Raw genomic sequence first — 16611 nt, 5'->3', positions numbered from 1 at the left:
TGCCATTGCCCTTTCTTCCAATCCTGTATTCCATGCTCGAACCAAACATGTCGAGGTGGATTACCACTACATTAGAGAACTTGTCACTAGTAAGACTATTGATATAAACTATCTATGCAATGTAAGATCAAATCGCAGATATCTTCACAAAAAGCTTTAAGCGTGACAAGATTTCAAATGTTAAAGACCAAGCTTTCGGTTCAGCTGACCTCCGCCCGACTTGCGGGGTGTATTAATGTATAAGTCGGGAACATCGGAATAGAAGATCAAGACCGGTTACAACAATCCATTTCGGCATTCCCGTAATGAATGAATGAAAACAGAATTAGTTAGATGAGTGAATGTAATAGGAACACTATATAAAGAGTATTCATTGTAATGAGAAAGATATAATGAAAAAGAGATCATTACTCAAATTATCAATCTTCACTCTCTAATCGCTATTAGAGATGGAATTCAAGCGGCTTAACCTCGTGGAACCAATCTTTCCATTTCTGTCAGTGGCAAGGCATTAAATGCGGCAAGCGTCATCAAAGAGTCATAAGTTTGAATCTTTCCAGCCAGAGCTTGGTTGGATCGTTGTCGCCTCATATTGGAAACCTCACTTTCCTAAGGTTGATGAACCTTAGTAACAATAAACTCTCCGGTGCGATCCCACAAGAAACTGGTCGGTTGTTTCGTCTTCAAGCACTCAATCTGCTCCATAACAATTTCGAAGGAGAAATTCCAGTCAATCTAACCCAATGTACTGAACTCAGGGCCATAGATTTAAGTAAGAACAAATTTATAGGGAATATTCCTGCAGAGCTTGGCTCATTGTCAAAGCTTGAAGTCTTGAGTATTGGAAGAACCAATCTGACAGGAGTGCTACCCTCTTCTTTAAGTAATCTTTCGTCACTTCAAGTCTTCTTCTCAGTTGATAATAAATTGGTTGGAAGTATTCCAGCCAGCTTTGGTAGACTGTCAAGCTTACAAATATTCGCTATTGGAGGTAATTTACTATCTGGTGAAGTCCCGTTAACAATTTTCAACATCTCATCCTTGAATATCTTATCAATTGAAGGTAACCAATTTAGTGGTAATCTTCCACCAGACATGGGCATCACTCTTCCTAATCTCATCGGTTTCTATGGTGGTATAAATCAACTTTTTGGACTACTCCCAGTTTCATTAGCTAATGCTTCTAAACTTCAACTATTTGATATTTTCCAAAACAATTTCAAAGGACGAATTCCTAAGGATTTTCAATTCCCTCAAACTATTGAACGGCTAAATCTAGGAAGCAATCAGCTAGGAACAGGAGAAGCTCATGATTTGAGTTTTATCACTTATTTGACCAACTCCAGTAATCTAAAGGCATTCGTCTTGGACCAAAACAATTTTGGAGGTGTTTTCCCAAACTCTATTACCAATCTCTCCAACCGAATGCAGATATTGTTACTAGGAGGCAATCAAATATCTGAAATTATCCCATAAGGGATTGGGAACCTGGCCAGTGTGTTTATATTAGATCTCGAGTCTAATAACTTTTCCGTTAGTATTCCATCTTCTATTGGAAAACTTCATAGTTTACAGGGGTTAGATCGATCTGTCCGAAAATAAATTATCTGGACCGATCCCATCTTCTCTCGCAAACAATACTAAATTGAATGTATTGTATTTGGGAGGGAACAGACTAGAAGGAAACATTCCTTCAGGTCTTGGTGCTCTTAGCCAATTGCAAATACTAGGTCTGCAACAAAACAACCTAAATGGTACCCTACCAAAAGAGATCTTTAATATTCCCACTCTGCTTCGTCTTTCCTTCTTTATGAACTCCTTAACTGGTTCCCTAGCTTTAGAAGTAGAAAACTGAAAAATCTTGTTGATATCGTGGTGTCTGGAAATAAGTTTGTCTGGTTTAATACCTAGTACTCTTGGTGAGTGTTTGAGTTTGGAAAATGTATACTTGGACGGAAATTTGTTCGAAGGGATAGTTCCTCAATCTTTGAGTTCTTTAAAGAATGTCCAAGGGTTGGATCTATCAAGGAACAACTTGTCTGGTGGAATTCCAAAATATTTAGAGGGCTTTCCATATCTCCGGTGGTTGAATCTATCCTTCAATAAACTTGAAGGTGAGGTGCCAGTGAATGGGATCTTTAAAAGTGCAAGCAAATTTTCAGTTGCTGGAAACTCTAATCTCTGTGGAGGTATACGTGAACTGCAATTGCCGCCATGCCAATTTAACAAATCTGTAAAGCAAGGTGTAAAAAAACATGGAAGGCCCGATCCTTCTAGGATAGCAATTTTGATCAGTGTAGCCGTGTTCATTCTTTTGGCATTAGGTTCTCTAATATTTTACTTGAGAAGAAAAAGTAAACTTAAAACGGCTTCTTTGCCATCATTTAGTGATCAGCATCTCAAGGTCTCTTATGGAGATCTTTCTCAAGTGACTGGTGGATTTTCTCCAGCTAATTTTGTTGGTTCAGGTGGTTTTGGCAATGTGTATAAGGGAATGCTCAACCAATATGAAACCGTTGTTGCTGTTAAGGTATTCAAACTTCAATTGAGAGGAGTTTTAAAGAGTTTTGTGGCAGAGTGTGAATCATTGCGCAATATCCGCCATCGAAATCTTGTTAAGATTCTAACTTCTTGCTCTAGTGTGGATTATGAAGGAATTGAATTCAAAGCACTAGTCTTTGAGTTCATGCCAAATGGAAATTTAGAGAAGTGTCTGCATCAAGAGATCAATGAACAAAATGAAGAATCGAATTTGAACTTACTTCAAAGACTAAATGTCGCGATTGATATTGCTTCTGCTCTTTGCTATCTTCATCACGAGTGCCATGTTTTGGTTATTCATCGTGATCTAAAGCCAAGCAATGTGCTTCTTGATAATGATATGGTAGCCCATGTTGGTGATTTTGGCCTAGCAAAACTTCTTTCGGGATCAATAGAGAACTTGCATGATAATCAAAGTACCTCAACAAGGGTAAAGGGATCTATTGGCTATGTCGCTCCAGGTTCGAATTTAAAGATCGATGTATGCTGATTTCAGTCCTTTTTACAATTTATAAATGCATGAATTTAATATCAGGTCTACCGCATCATTAGTTATAATCTTTCCGTGCAGCCACATTTTAGTGAAACTCAAATCCTTTTGCCTCTTTTTAATTCCCCGTGTTAAGTTCGACACCATTAACACCCAGGTACATGAGCTTAAGAAGGGCCTTGGATAGTTGGATGTTTTCAACTCCGGAGCTTATATCATACTTATTAATTTAGATATCTTAAAAGAGGAAAAAGGAAAGTTAGTGCGAATAAAAAGCTGTTAGAGATAATAAAACGATTAATTAATTTGATATAATTTCTTTTCAGTTTATGTTAGTGGAGTTAAAATTCAAAAGATCCAGGAGTAAAGAACTGTGGTTGTGGTAATTAAGCTAGTTTGTTTACTTCTATCAATATCTTAATTGACGATTGTGAGGAGCTAGCTTTTCAATCTCTCAACCTGTAGTATATTAATGGATATATGTAAAGCATTATGATATTATATATATATATATATATATATATATATATATATATATATATATATATATATTTTTTTTTTTTTTTTTTTTTTTTACATTTTTGTTACATTTAAATGGTTTTATGGAAACTAGTGATTGATGTATATATTGCAGAATATGGTATGGGAGCTGATGCATCCATACAAGGAGATGTGTACAGTTATGGAATTCTTGTGTTGGAAATGTCCACAGGAAGGAGACCAACCGATGAGATGTTTAAAGACGGTTTAAGCCTCCATAACTATGCTAGCAACAGTTTGCAAGATCAACTTACAAAGATCGTAGATCCAATACTTCTATCTGATGGAGATGACGCTTTAGGAGATGCTAATTGCTTGGGAATCTGCAATCACAAAAGAACAAAACTGCTAGAGTGCATGACTTCAATAGTCAAAATTGGGGTTGCATGTTCTGTTGAATCACCGTTAGAGAGGATGGATATTAGAGAAGTCAGTAACGAATTGCACGCTATCAGAGGCACATTTTTTGGTACGCCTCCAACGAAGGTTTAATTGAAAGGTAAAATCACATCTTTTACAAACAAATGAATATGAAAGAGATAGAGAGAGCTCATTGTTTTGCACTGTAATTTTCCTTCGTTTATGTTAATTTGAGATGTATAGAAACATCTATATATAACTAGAGCAAAAAAGAAATTGAAGGTAGATTCTTCGTACATGTGTTTGCTACCAATTAGTACAGGTCTACATAATTCACAAAATAGCGGCCACATGCTCTAATACGTCGACAGCGACGTGTCAAGATTGTGGTAATCAAGCTAAGAAAGATTGTAGTCATAGAAGGTGTAGAACTTGTTGTAAGAGCCGTGGTTATGATTGTGCTACTCATATTAAGAGTACTTGGGTGCCTGCAGCACGTCGTCGTGAACGCCATCAGCTTTCGGCCTCTGCTGCTGTTGATGCTTCTTCTGGGTCTACATCTGGTGTTAAGAAACCTAGACTTATTAATTCTCAAACCACAACTTCACATACTTCTATATCAAATACTACTCCCCCTAGAAGCTTTGATACTAGTTCTAGTCACCAAGGTATATATGTGTTTCATTTCCTTTAGGTCAGAATTCTAGTGTTTATATGATTTGAATTATTTTTGTGTTTGGAATCTGAGTTTGTAATTTTATGAGTGTTTTGGAATGTAGATGCTAGTTTTAAAGAGGCATTACCAGGGCAAGTTTGCGCACCTGCTGTTTTAAAGTGTGTTAGAGTAACTGCTATTGATGATGGTGAAGATGAGTATGCTTACCAAGCAGTTGTAAAGATTGGTGGGCATGTGTTTAAGGGATTTCTATATGATCAAGGAATGGAGGGGCGAGAGAGCTTTCCAAATATCTCAGAATTGCATCTGGGGGGTACTAGTGGAAATGGTGGAAGGAATGGGGGTTCCTCGTCGACTCCTATTATCGATCCAGCAGTTTTTGCTGCCTCACAAGGTGCATTGCTTGGAGGTGCAACATTTGGTAGCACGATATAATAGAAACAAATTGACCAGGTTCCCAATCCCTTCTGGGATTATTCCAGATATTTGATTGTATCCTAGATACAACTTCTCAATTTGGTTGGAGAGATTGGTAATAGAGTTCGGGAGAACACCTCCAAAATTGTTTTGGTGCAAGGCCAACATCTTTAGATTACTAGAGTTGGTCAAATAAGTGATAAAACTCAAATCATGAGCTTCTCCCGTTCCTAGATGATTGCGTCCAAAACTTATAACTTCAATAGTTTGAGGGAATTGAAAATCCTTAGGACCTTGTCCTTCAAAATTGTTTGTTGAAATATCAAATGTTTGAAGTTTGGAAGCATTAGATAATGAAACTGGGAGTAGTCCAGAAAGTTGATTTCCACCACCAATGAAAGCAAAGAGATTAGGAAGGGTGATGCCCATGTCTAATGGAAGACTACCACTAAATTGGTTACCGGCAATTCCTAAGAGATTCAAGGATGATATGTTGAAAATTGTTAACGGGACTTCACCAAACAACAGTCTATTAACTCCAACATTGAAGTATGTTAAGCTTGACAGTCTATCAAAGGTGGCTGGAATACTTCCAACCAATTTATTTTGAAGTGTAGAGAAGATTTGAAGCGACGAAAGATTACCTAAAGAAGGGGGTAGCACTCCTGTCAGATTGCTTCTTCCAATTTTCAAGAATACAAGCTTTGACAATGAGCCAATCTTTGCCGGAATATTCCCTGACAATTTGTTACAACTTAAATCAATGTACCTGAGTTCAGTACATTTTTGTTCTTCGCACTTGAGTGAGACAAGACAACGGAGATATGATGTCATTTAGTAGTTGGTGTCAAGGTAGCTGACCGAAGAAGAAGTGCATATAGGCTCCGCTTGGTATCAAGGAAATAGATGCAAATGTGGAAAGTTTTAATTTAGAAATATTTGCTCTGGAAGAATTTCCAAAACAAAATGTTCCATAATTTAGCCCGTGCTCGGTAAGGTAAGTGAAATCAGTTGTTGAATGGGAGAAAAGATCGGGACGAAGGGTTTTCATGTTGGGGAAAGTTTTGTCGCCATTTTTGAAATGTAAAGTTAGCTCTCCATTTTGATACTTTTTAGAATTATTTCCACAGCTCCACCCCCATCACTATTCCAACCAAGCACTCGGAAAAATAAAAACGCCTGTAAGACTTTCTAAAACAAAGTTTTCTCGTGTTTTCCGACTAAACACCCATAGTTTTTTAAGATGACATTCACATGGATATAATCTTTTGAAAACCAGATTAGACAACCGTCCGACAGAATGTCTTTGTGTTGTTGCCTTGTTGGTATCGCAAAAAAAATGCATTTATTAAAAAAGAAGATTTAAAAAACCGGTGCGACTACTTCTCTAATGTAAACGGCACCAGGAGTTGTATCATTGATGTAGGTGGAATGGTAAGGGCTGCCTAACCCAATAACTTTGTTAAAAAAAAATTATATAGGAGCATTGCGAGTTGGCAACGTGTACTTGGGTTGATTTACAAATGTGAATCCTCAGTATCAGACTTGAAATTTGGTCTTGCCTGTCAATGTCACTTTTGTTAATGCTCCATTGTGTTTGCTAATTATGAGTCAAGATCTCCATTAACTAAAGAAGCTACTGTCAATGTACCGATTTTTGCTGACTATATATCGCGACAACAGCAGAACCATCCATATGATTACATTCCTAGATGATTCTGTTACTTCATTCAGAGAGAAACGAAAGCGTATCGGCGCCCTTCAGGAAGTTTACTATTTTTCTTCACACGCATCACACGCCCCACAAAATATAGGTCGCCAATCAGAGAATATCACCTTCACGGAGGCCGACCTCAACAAGGCCTATCTCCCTCACAACGACGCGCTCGTGAAGGGAGGCATACAGTCCTGTATACCTCACAACTTAGCAGAAATCATACAGTTCCATGCAACAAGATTAAACCCACCAAATTCTTCAAATATTTTATCAACTTCAACTGGTTTTTTGAAACTTAAGTACATGTTTAAAAGCTTAACGGCTATATATTTATTTGATGAAATGCCCATTTTGATTAAATGACCATGTATGTTTCTTCCTTCTTGAATCCAACCTTGGGTTGAACATGTTTTTATAAGGGAGTTACACGTGTCAATATAAGCTTTGAGTGATGTTTTTTTCGGGTAATTAAGTTGAAATAATAGACTTGTAACGGTTTTTTTCATGTTAGTTTGTTTTTGCAGTAGTTAAGTTAGTTGATGAAATAGTATTATTGGTGAGTTCTTCCTTGCCACGACACTACTTACTGGGCCTGAAAGAACATTCCAAACAGTAATAGACGAAGCCCATAATCAGAGAAACATGGACGAAATCCAAATAGGCCCAAATATTTATGGGGTTGTTTTCATGAAGACTGAAAACAATTGTAACACCTCCCCAAACCTACAATCCTAAACACTTATTAATTGATGGCTCTCATTCCCACCAATTATTATATCCACCACTCCTGTACATTATTAGAGTTCGGCCATAGGAACACATACATACGTTATGCAAAGTAAATAACTAACCTCACTTTTGAACCTTAGCACTTACCAACAGAGAACCCAATTAAGGATCTACCAACATCAAAACTAACACGCATGCCTTGTTGCTGTGTGTTCCCAATAATCGAAGTTCGTTGAGATATCGTCGCAAAGGACAAACAGAAAACATTTTGGGCGACTTTAGTGAAGTAGTTATTATCCGGTAACTCCAACGTTTTTGTATCAAAAAGAAATGCAACCCTGGGAATCCCAGGTGGTCTGGACGTCAGTTCATAACAAGTATCGAATAAAGAAAACCCTCTAGGGGGTGGTAACCCCTGGATGCCTTTAATAAATTCATCGCGCAACATATTGTACACTTCGGGTTGAAACCGAGTCACTGCCGTCCCGGAATCAACAATAACTCCACCATCTCCACTCTGGTCTAATGCAAATGCTGAGGGCGAAATCGGTAGCATCTGTCCACCCACACTTATTCCAGTTAAACCCACACAAGTAAACAGGCACGTGCGTTGCACGTGCTAGGAAAGAAAATTGGGGTGGAGAAAATTAAAAGAATGAACACATGTATAGGGTTTAGATTAATATAGGTCAAGGTCTAACAAAAAATTGCAATAAGGAAAAAATACTTCAATACGCTAGTTGTATTATTTCTACGATTCGATATTTGATGCTCTTGTATGTTGCGAATAAATATATTCGAAGAGGTATTTAACTGCTTGTAATTTAGTCAATATATAATTATTAGAAAAAATATATTGGACACTGTTAATATTTGTTCTATAAATCTATCAAGTCTGATATAATAGGTGGAGTGAATTGAATGTGTAAATAATAGATCTCTCGGAGATGCCTACGTGGCAAGATAACCATTTCAAAGCTATCCATATAATGTATAACTTATTTTATGTGTATGGAGATTGAATAATTAAAATGATGGAGTGTTATTTTATTTGTCTCACTCTATTATTAGTTGCACATTCTTTTGATGTACATGCATAACTTTGGCAAGTTTCGGGTTTCCACTTGATTAAGATAATGAAGAAGGTGCAGGGTGCATGTTGAAGGAGTGTAGTTTGTCAAGCGGCTATACTATTCGTAGATGAACAACTGATGCAGAGTAAGCAAATAGAAAAGCCATCAGTAAAGAGCAAGAAGTGAATATTTGTGTGGATTTCTCAATTTCGAGCATTTCATGAATAACTATAGTCAACGGTTTTCATTTGTATATTTGTATGCCTCCCTAGTCCCTAGATTGAATAACTATTTTATGCACTTTTTCAAAATAATAATCAGTTGGTCAACCATATATTAAGCATTTCATGATGGACTGGTTTGGGCCATTTTATATATTATTCTGGGATTGAGTATTGTAAAACAATTAGTTGGTTTGGGCCATTATGTACTAACTCATTATTGAAAGATTGCTCACCAATGGCAGGACATATTCGATTCATGGAATCATGAATCTACTTCATTCTTAAGAAATGCAATTTATGTCAAAGTATAATACCATTCAACTGACTGCCTCGGGTACCTCCTTCTTTCCTTGTCATGGAAGTCTACTCCATAAAGACCGAAATGAGAAGTGTAACCACCCGTTACTTGAAAAACATCAAGAAAGGACCACAGAAAGTATCCCCCGAGGTTTGATCCATTCCTGCTATAAAAATTTAGAAATTAGAGCGTGAAGGTCTTGGATTATGTCTTTGGTACATGTTTTTTTATTGACTGAATAGATTTAACTCTTTGTATAAAATGGTAATAACTCAACAGTTTATCGAATAAATATGCTAAGCTATAAGCAAAATTTGGTTTGGTTTGATTAGTGAACAATTAAGACGTGTTTATAACTTCATGTTTAGGACTTTCATTGATCTACCAAGATACCAAAATTTTATGCTTAGAAAAAGGGTAATCTTGGATAATGCTTTAGTTTTGCCCATGCTTCCAAGCTCTCTAACATCCATAAAAGCGTAAAACTAAGGCAAATTTTTTTTTAAAGGAAGTGAGTAGGTGTGTTAGTGTGTAGCAAAACAAAATTTATACCTTATGGATGGATGCAAATTTTTTTATATATATCGTAACAATTTAATTCTTACACGATGTCATTGAGGGTACATTGGATTAGATGAGTCATCGCTAGTCATTGGAAGTCTGCAATATTAAAAGGTGCAACATCTGAAAACTCAATCTGGATCCACATAGCATATTAGTGTTATTAAGCTGAAGCAAAAAAATTTAAGGTTCAGACGTTGTGGGGGAAGTTTAATGGTGTTACCATTCTCATGGATTATAGATGCAGGATTTTTGTAATTCAGTTTTACATAGTCCAGCAATCTTTGTTGTCCCCATCCTACAATTATTCCATTAGCTTTCAGCCTAGCAGGATTCTGGTCATGAGATCATATACCAACTTTTTAGTTAGGATGGACATATGTTTAGAGAACCAAAATCCAACAGATGGCAAGTAAGCAGTTCATTCATTATCTTACTTTAAATAAAAGCCCATTTGTAACTGCAGCACAATCATGAATGCCAGCATCCATCGAATGACATGGGTAGCACAAAAGTCAGTGGAAATCAGAAGAGTTCTTCCTATAATACAAAGATGAAAAATTGTACTTGGCATGTGTGGCCGTTTTTTAAGAGATTGACGGATAGATTCACTTACATGCTACTTTAACAGAGATGTCTATAGCGTAGTCACTGCCATACTCATCAGAGGTTCTAGGATGGTCCTAGATGTAAAGTCTACAATAATAGTTAAAACCAATAAAATAAAATGATCTCAGAAAGGGTTTTGTTTATTCTAAGAGTAAAATTCAGTTTGTAAAGTACAGTGTGATTATGCAGAAGTTTGTGAGAGTTAGTGTGAAGGAGGAGAATGGAGTTTAAAGAAGGGCAAGAAGTAGAGGTTTTATATGAAAAGAATGGGTTTAAGGATACATGGTATCTTGCAAAGATTTATCGACTCTATTATGCATAGGTTACGATATTTTACTGGGTAGTTTATGTTATTCTTATAGGAATATGTGAGCATGTTTTACTGGTTTTAACAGGCACGTGCAACTACGAAATAAATATAAGTAAGGGATAAACAATTTTTTTTCTAAAGAAATGTTATGGATAAAATAAAAGGAACTCAAGTACATTGGAATAGTGACATTGTTTGTCTGTATATATATTACATCTATTTGTGTTCAATGCATTCTGTAGTAGAAATCTAAAACAACATTACTTCTATGAAACAATTGTGTTCAATAAATTCTGTAGTAGAAATCTAAAACAACATTACTTCTATGAAACAATTGGGATTGAAAAAAGAAATGAAAGTGTAAATTGATATAACTATTATCAAATTTGTTACTGAAAAAAAAAATGTCGTAATTTATTCATAAACCAACTTCAATACGCTAAGTGTATTTTCCAGTGTTGAGCTTCCTCTTCGATCAATTTGAGTTTAGCTGCTGTTCGACGTTTCAAATAAATAATATATTTGAATAGTATGGAGACGTCAACCGTCATTCTTTCGTAGGCCCAGTACAACTTGAGTATGCATACTATAGTTGCGGTTCTTGTTCCTCTATTTTCAGAACCTGGACTGAGAAGATTCAATCCATTCAGTTTCACCTAGATTATCAAAAGACACATGCGTAGATTAATTAGCTTCCAAAACATTGGACCTGAGAAGCATCAAATTTCAACAACCATCAAGGAACTATGCATTAATTAATACTGTTGATAAACCTGTTGAACATTACTTTCAGGTACATACTCAAGTTAGAATGTAGCAAAGGAGCTTTATTTACATGTTTAAGACAATAAATTACATGCGTGGGTGAATGTGAAAACCAGTTCGAAACTTCAAACAACATTTAGTAATATGAGGTTCTAGAAGACAACAATGACTTCCTGACTTCCTATTGTTCTTTTGATTTATTTGCTTGAGAGGGCTCCACACGAAATGTCTCCTGTGCAATGCAACCATTGTTGGGTGCTTTGGTTTCCATGAGCCAACTTGCATTGATGGACTTTCTAAGTACTTGCTTCTCTGCTGGTGACAGGAGTAACCTCTCCCTCTGGTGTCGACTTCAACTCTGGTATTGGTGGGAATAGCTTTGATATCTTTCTGGACTACCTTGCAAATGATAGTTGACCCCTTACACCACCAGTATCAATATGAGATTTTAAGGTGTTCCGTGGTGACATTGTAGGGAATAACTGTGACCCTGGACGCTTAGTAGTAAGAGAAACCCGCCTTTTGGGCAGCGGAATCAAAGTCCGGACAGTTGCATAATCAATTGGTTTCATCGTGGATGGCATGTGTGACTCTGGGCAGAGGGTAGCAATAATTGAGACAAATCAAGGTCCGAATAGTCGAATAATCAACCAGTTTCATTGTAGATAACATGTGTGAGTCTGAGTTGAAGCTTGAGGAGGCTGCATTGAAATTGAGACTCGCCTTGGTTGCATCAGAGTTTTGGTGTTGCTTGTTCTCACTGTCCGAGAAATATTCCCCTCTTCATTTGTTGATGGTGAGGTACGATTGGCAGTGCCTGTTTTCCAGGGGATCGATCTTAGGCATTGAAGGAAGGTCAGTTATGCCCTTCAATGGAGGCCTCAACTTGGAGGGTCCAAGTGGCGTCTTTTTTCTATGTCCAGACTATCGGATTTTGGTATGAAAATGCGAATGAAGAAGATGGTTTAGATTAAGCAGCAGCAACTCTATTTTCATGTTGGAGTCTAGCTTTCATCTCCTGAGCCAATTGACTCTCGAGATCCCGTGTCTGTCAAAAATGCAAGAACAGCAGTTAAACTTTTAGTTAGATCACAAAAAAAAAAAAAAAATCATTGATGTTCTGAAGTCGTTATCTTTACCTTCTCTTGAAGACTTCTGCAGAGTTGTTCACGAGCAGCAAACCGCACCTACAATGATTGCAAGCTGTTTTGTAGTTTCATTACTTCCCATCAAGAATAAGTACCTTCGATACGAACAACCCTTTTGATATTGTTAGTGTAAAGATATGAGAAGCATACCATCTGCTTGTACCTGAACAACTCCTGAGTATCTGCTTGTTTATGTGCAGGTCCATGCTCAACTCCTCAAACTCAACTCGCAAAGATCAGTGAACAGAGGGTCTCTACTGAGTTTGCAAAACTTGAGCTGATTTGAACAAACATAACAGTCTTGCAATCTCCCCTTGTATTTCACAAAGCAGTTTTTAATTCCACTTTCAAGGATATTCTCAAGGAACCTCAACTGATTTTGACTTTATACACTTATGACTGATGGAAAATACTGCTAGAAAATCTATTTTTTGGAATATTGAAAGCAATATTTTGAGTTTTGAATTGATGTATTTCAGAAAAATGTTTCCCAGAATTGAAGCACACCCTAAAACTGTCAAATGTACACAAAACTTCAAATAAAAACATATCTTAGAGGTCTCATGACTGAATTGTTTAGCTCCACAGTTGCCACAAATTATGGGTTCGGGCAACATGTAAGGCTCGAAGTTTTGGTCCATAACAAAACCCCTTGCGCAGCTGTAAAACCCAGTGCTTATCCTTGACGATCTTGTGGATGGAAGAGGTGTTGACATTATATGCGTACGTGATGGATCTGTTACTCCCTGAAACCAGCATATTGTTAGATTGAGTAAAGATGCATAATCTATTTAAGCTTTTAGTCTTAAGTATCGGTTTGTTATGAGTCAAAAAAGGGTGGTGAAACAAAAGGAAGCCAATCAAAGAGATGAATGTAGAAGATACTAAAAAGTGTTTGACACACATGCTATGTAATTGTTTTCCTCAATTATTAAAAACTTTAAGGAAATAAAAAGATGCTATCATGCAGAAATTGCAGCTACTCGTATTATATTAACTGAAACAAATGATAGTGGTGAAAAAATTACTTATTATTGTCTTCAAATTTCACAATTAGAGCAAACTAATTCCAGAAAATGCGCCAGAGAAGAACAACTCATTTTATTAACATTTCACAACTCAACCTCAAAGGACAGAATGTAGATTATGATATGTATAGAAATGACAGCAACAAAATCGACTTGGAACGGTATAACTGAAACAAAAGAGCATCACCATCGTTGTTACAAAGTGGCATATATATACAAATGTCATTTGCACAAAGTGATGTATATATCCGACTGTCATCTGCAGATTTAGGCTGAACATAAAGTTGTACACTTGTGAGAACACTGGGCAGAACCCAGAGATATTGGACATTTTTTTTATATTAATATGACGTATATCAAGTATGAAATCAAATGCACATGGAGGCGTATTCCATTGTCAGCATCCACGGGAACAATGACTTGATATTGAAAAAAAAAATGGCTTTGACATTGGACCTAAGCTCGAGATTTTGAGGGTGGTTTTCTGACTTCAGATTGTCATTGTCAATTGCAATACTTTACTCTGACGTACTAATGAAATCGATAAGGACTGTACATTTGGATTTCAGAGCCTAGAGCAACTATGAATAAGAAAGATGTGTATACCAATAGAAACATTCTAAGTGTATGAACAATGTATGTTTACGTAAAAAGAAGTTGGAGAATAACACAACAGTTAACCTTAAAGGCGGTAAACTGACATGGAAAAATAGATAGCTTCATCCCATCTCAATGCATACAACCTTATAGTTCATGAGAATAACACTGATGCCGTTTTTTGTGAAAAAAGATTTTGCAGGTAGTCCTTTATTGAGATGTACAGGTACAATAAGTTAAGCGTACTTAAAAAAGAAATCGATCGAATAGTTCATTAAACAGTTGTAAAATATATTATCATATGCATACATATATAGTTAAAAACTTCTCCATGCTAAATGTACGTGATAATAAATAACCAGAATTATAATAAAAAAGTGTCCATGAAAATGGCAATAAGTGTCACCTAAGTTTACACGATGGTGAGGAACAGCAAGATTTCTAGCGCATATTCGTGGGAATAGACTGTTGATGGGACTCTGATTAAAAAAAAATGTAAGTTAAAATGGCCAACCAAACGGAGGCACAGAATAAAGTTTCAAACAAATCTTCATTAACGTAAGGAGATAACTGTTGTTGATTGATCTGTCTTTGATAACGATTTCTCTATGATTAATACAACGATTCTGTCTTTGCTGTTCATTTTCTGGAACATTTCTTCTACGCCCGTTTCCGTGCGAAAGATTTGGGTTCTGTAAAACAGAAAAACGAATTGAAGTGTGAAAAGATTTAAAGAAACCGATTTAATTCAACCCAAGAATAAAAAACGTACCTTTGACATTGCGACTGATGTAGAGTGTCTAATTCAAAAGGAATGTGGATAAATTTGTTTGTCAAAAAGAGAGAGTTGAGAAAGAGAAATGATGGAGATTCGTTGCCGAGAGAAGAAGGCCAAACATTATTTTTTTTCTGGGTGAGTGAGTTTCGGATGAGGAGTGTTGGGTCGACGATGAAAAAGCGTTTGTGAATTAGAATTTGTGTGTGAGAGAGATGAGGAGAGTTGGGATGACGATGAAAAAGAGTTTAGAGAATTTGTGTGCCGTTTTTTGTTCGTTGTGATTTATGGAGAGATGAAAAGGTGCGTCTGTTTGGGTTTTTTTTCCGTTATAAGTTTAGTGATGGAAGGGAGAAGTGTATATACGAGTTTACCCTTTCCGTGAAGAGCAGAAAAAATGTGGCTGTCTAACTTTCCGGTACCCTTCCCATTTAAAACTTTAGTGTAAAACCGGAAATACGGGAACTAATTGGGAAATCTGGTATCCGCTTTATATATAAGATAATAAAAAGTGTTCATTTTACTATTAACAAGTAATGGAACCGTAATAGCATCGCTGGGTATAGCTAATGAGCCAAACTCAAGAGTTGAAGCTGAAGTAGCGTCTCTATCAACCAAACAATAAGAAAATGAGGGGCTGTTTATTTGTGAAGGAAATGAGAGGGAGTTCCCGCCTAGTCCTAGTAACCCAGCGGACCCCCTAAACAACCCCTGATTCTTTCGACCGCACCCAATAGCAATGTTTCTAGTGGTGGAGTCGCCAAATGTTACGGTTTCCGTTACGAAGTCTCCCTCTGTGAAGGAATTGTCGCCATAATCAACCCGGTAAGCACATGTATTAGTACTAGTGTAACAACCGGATGGGTCAAGTTGACTACATTGTTGTGAGTCACACGCAAGTGGTTTATATGAACTCGACATGGATGGATCAAATAATGGATCAGTTTGCGGATAACACGTATCACAGGGTGTGCATTGTATCCAAGTAATGTCGCTACCAGTATCAATTGAAGTATACAATTGTTTAGGTGGAGTACCATAGCCGAATCGAGCAAAGTACTCACCACTTCCTTGACTCTTTCCTGAAGTAATTGGAATTTCTAGATCCATGGTCTTAAGATCCGATGTACCATTTCCATGAATGGCTCGGTATATTTTCTTCTTTAGAAAATTAACACGAGCTACATCACGTTCAAGTCTGTCAAGAGAAATTTCTTTGAGACTTTTAAATTGAGACTTGTAGAGGGCATTTCGAGGATAAAGCTTGAGACTGAATGATGAAATGTTACGTTGTTGTAGGGGGGTTCGCGAAAGAACAGAAGAAGGCGACAGAAAAAGAAAGAACGTTGTGAATAGAGATAGAATTTTTAGTTCCACCATGGTTTATGATTGGTAGTGAAGAATGCATATCACTATATACAATTTATAAGAAGATTATAAGAAAAACAGACAAAGTGTTAACATATTGACTTAACTAAAGACAATGAACAAGTGTGTTGCATGGAAACTTTCCTAAAGACGAGTGAATGAGATTGGAGGACGACTGACTTCGTTTACTTGGAGCATTCCCAATCAACACAATGGAGGGAAATTGACAATTTTCACCCTTTTTTTTTGGGAAAAAACCCTTGCCGAGGGTGATAAAGTCGGTCAGTTGTGACTAAGTGAAAACGAGAGTAATAGTTGCTATCGAGAAAGTAGCTGAGTTGTGAACTTCGGACGGGATGTTTTATTCCGCCTCGTGTGTGTTTGT

The 16611-nt window shown here is 36.8% G+C and overlaps 3 protein-coding genes and 2 pseudogenes across 5 annotated transcripts in view; 4 read left to right on the top strand and 1 right to left on the bottom strand.

The window, feature by feature from the left end:
• Nucleotides 1-16611, top strand: part of LOC147484366 (uncharacterized) — a 71748-nt pseudogene that overhangs the window by 45770 nt on the left and 9367 nt on the right. The window lies entirely within an intron of this gene.
• Nucleotides 429-4705, top strand: LOC147484369 (uncharacterized). The gene is made up of 3 exons (XM_086577170.1): nucleotides 429-991; nucleotides 3666-4070; nucleotides 4426-4705. The coding sequence occupies exons 1-2, from the start codon at nucleotides 619-621 to the stop codon at nucleotides 4061-4063; spliced, it is 771 nt and encodes a 256-aa protein (XP_086433296.1). The 5' UTR covers nucleotides 429-618; the 3' UTR covers nucleotides 4064-4070; nucleotides 4426-4705.
• On the top strand, nucleotides 1096-3521 carry LOC147484370 (putative LRR receptor-like serine/threonine-protein kinase At3g47570). The gene is made up of 2 exons (XM_086576286.1): nucleotides 1096-1436; nucleotides 1891-3521. Exons 1-2 carry the CDS (start codon nucleotides 1096-1098, stop codon nucleotides 3029-3031), a joined length of 1482 nt encoding a protein of 493 aa, XP_086432412.1. The 3' UTR covers nucleotides 3032-3521.
• On the top strand, nucleotides 4229-5250 carry LOC147484368 (uncharacterized). The gene is made up of 3 exons (XM_086576280.1): nucleotides 4229-4253; nucleotides 4426-4599; nucleotides 4711-5250. Exons 1-3 carry the CDS (start codon nucleotides 4229-4231, stop codon nucleotides 5040-5042), a joined length of 531 nt encoding a protein of 176 aa, XP_086432406.1. The 3' UTR covers nucleotides 5043-5250.
• LOC147484367 (protein ASPARTIC PROTEASE IN GUARD CELL 1 pseudogene) lies at nucleotides 7391-16268 on the bottom strand (annotated as a pseudogene). Its single transcript, XR_015203940.1, has 3 exons — nucleotides 15325-16268; nucleotides 12966-12972; nucleotides 7391-8089 (listed from the first exon to the last, which is right to left on the bottom strand). The product of XR_015203940.1 is annotated as a protein ASPARTIC PROTEASE IN GUARD CELL 1 pseudogene (transcript).

This window comes from Coptis chinensis, chromosome 8, assembly GCF_015680905.1.
Source record: "Coptis chinensis isolate HL-2020 chromosome 8, ASM1568090v1, whole genome shotgun sequence".
Lineage (NCBI taxonomy): Eukaryota > Viridiplantae > Streptophyta > Magnoliopsida > Ranunculales > Ranunculaceae > Coptis > Coptis chinensis.
This window is presented reverse-complemented; position numbering and strand designations above follow the sequence as displayed.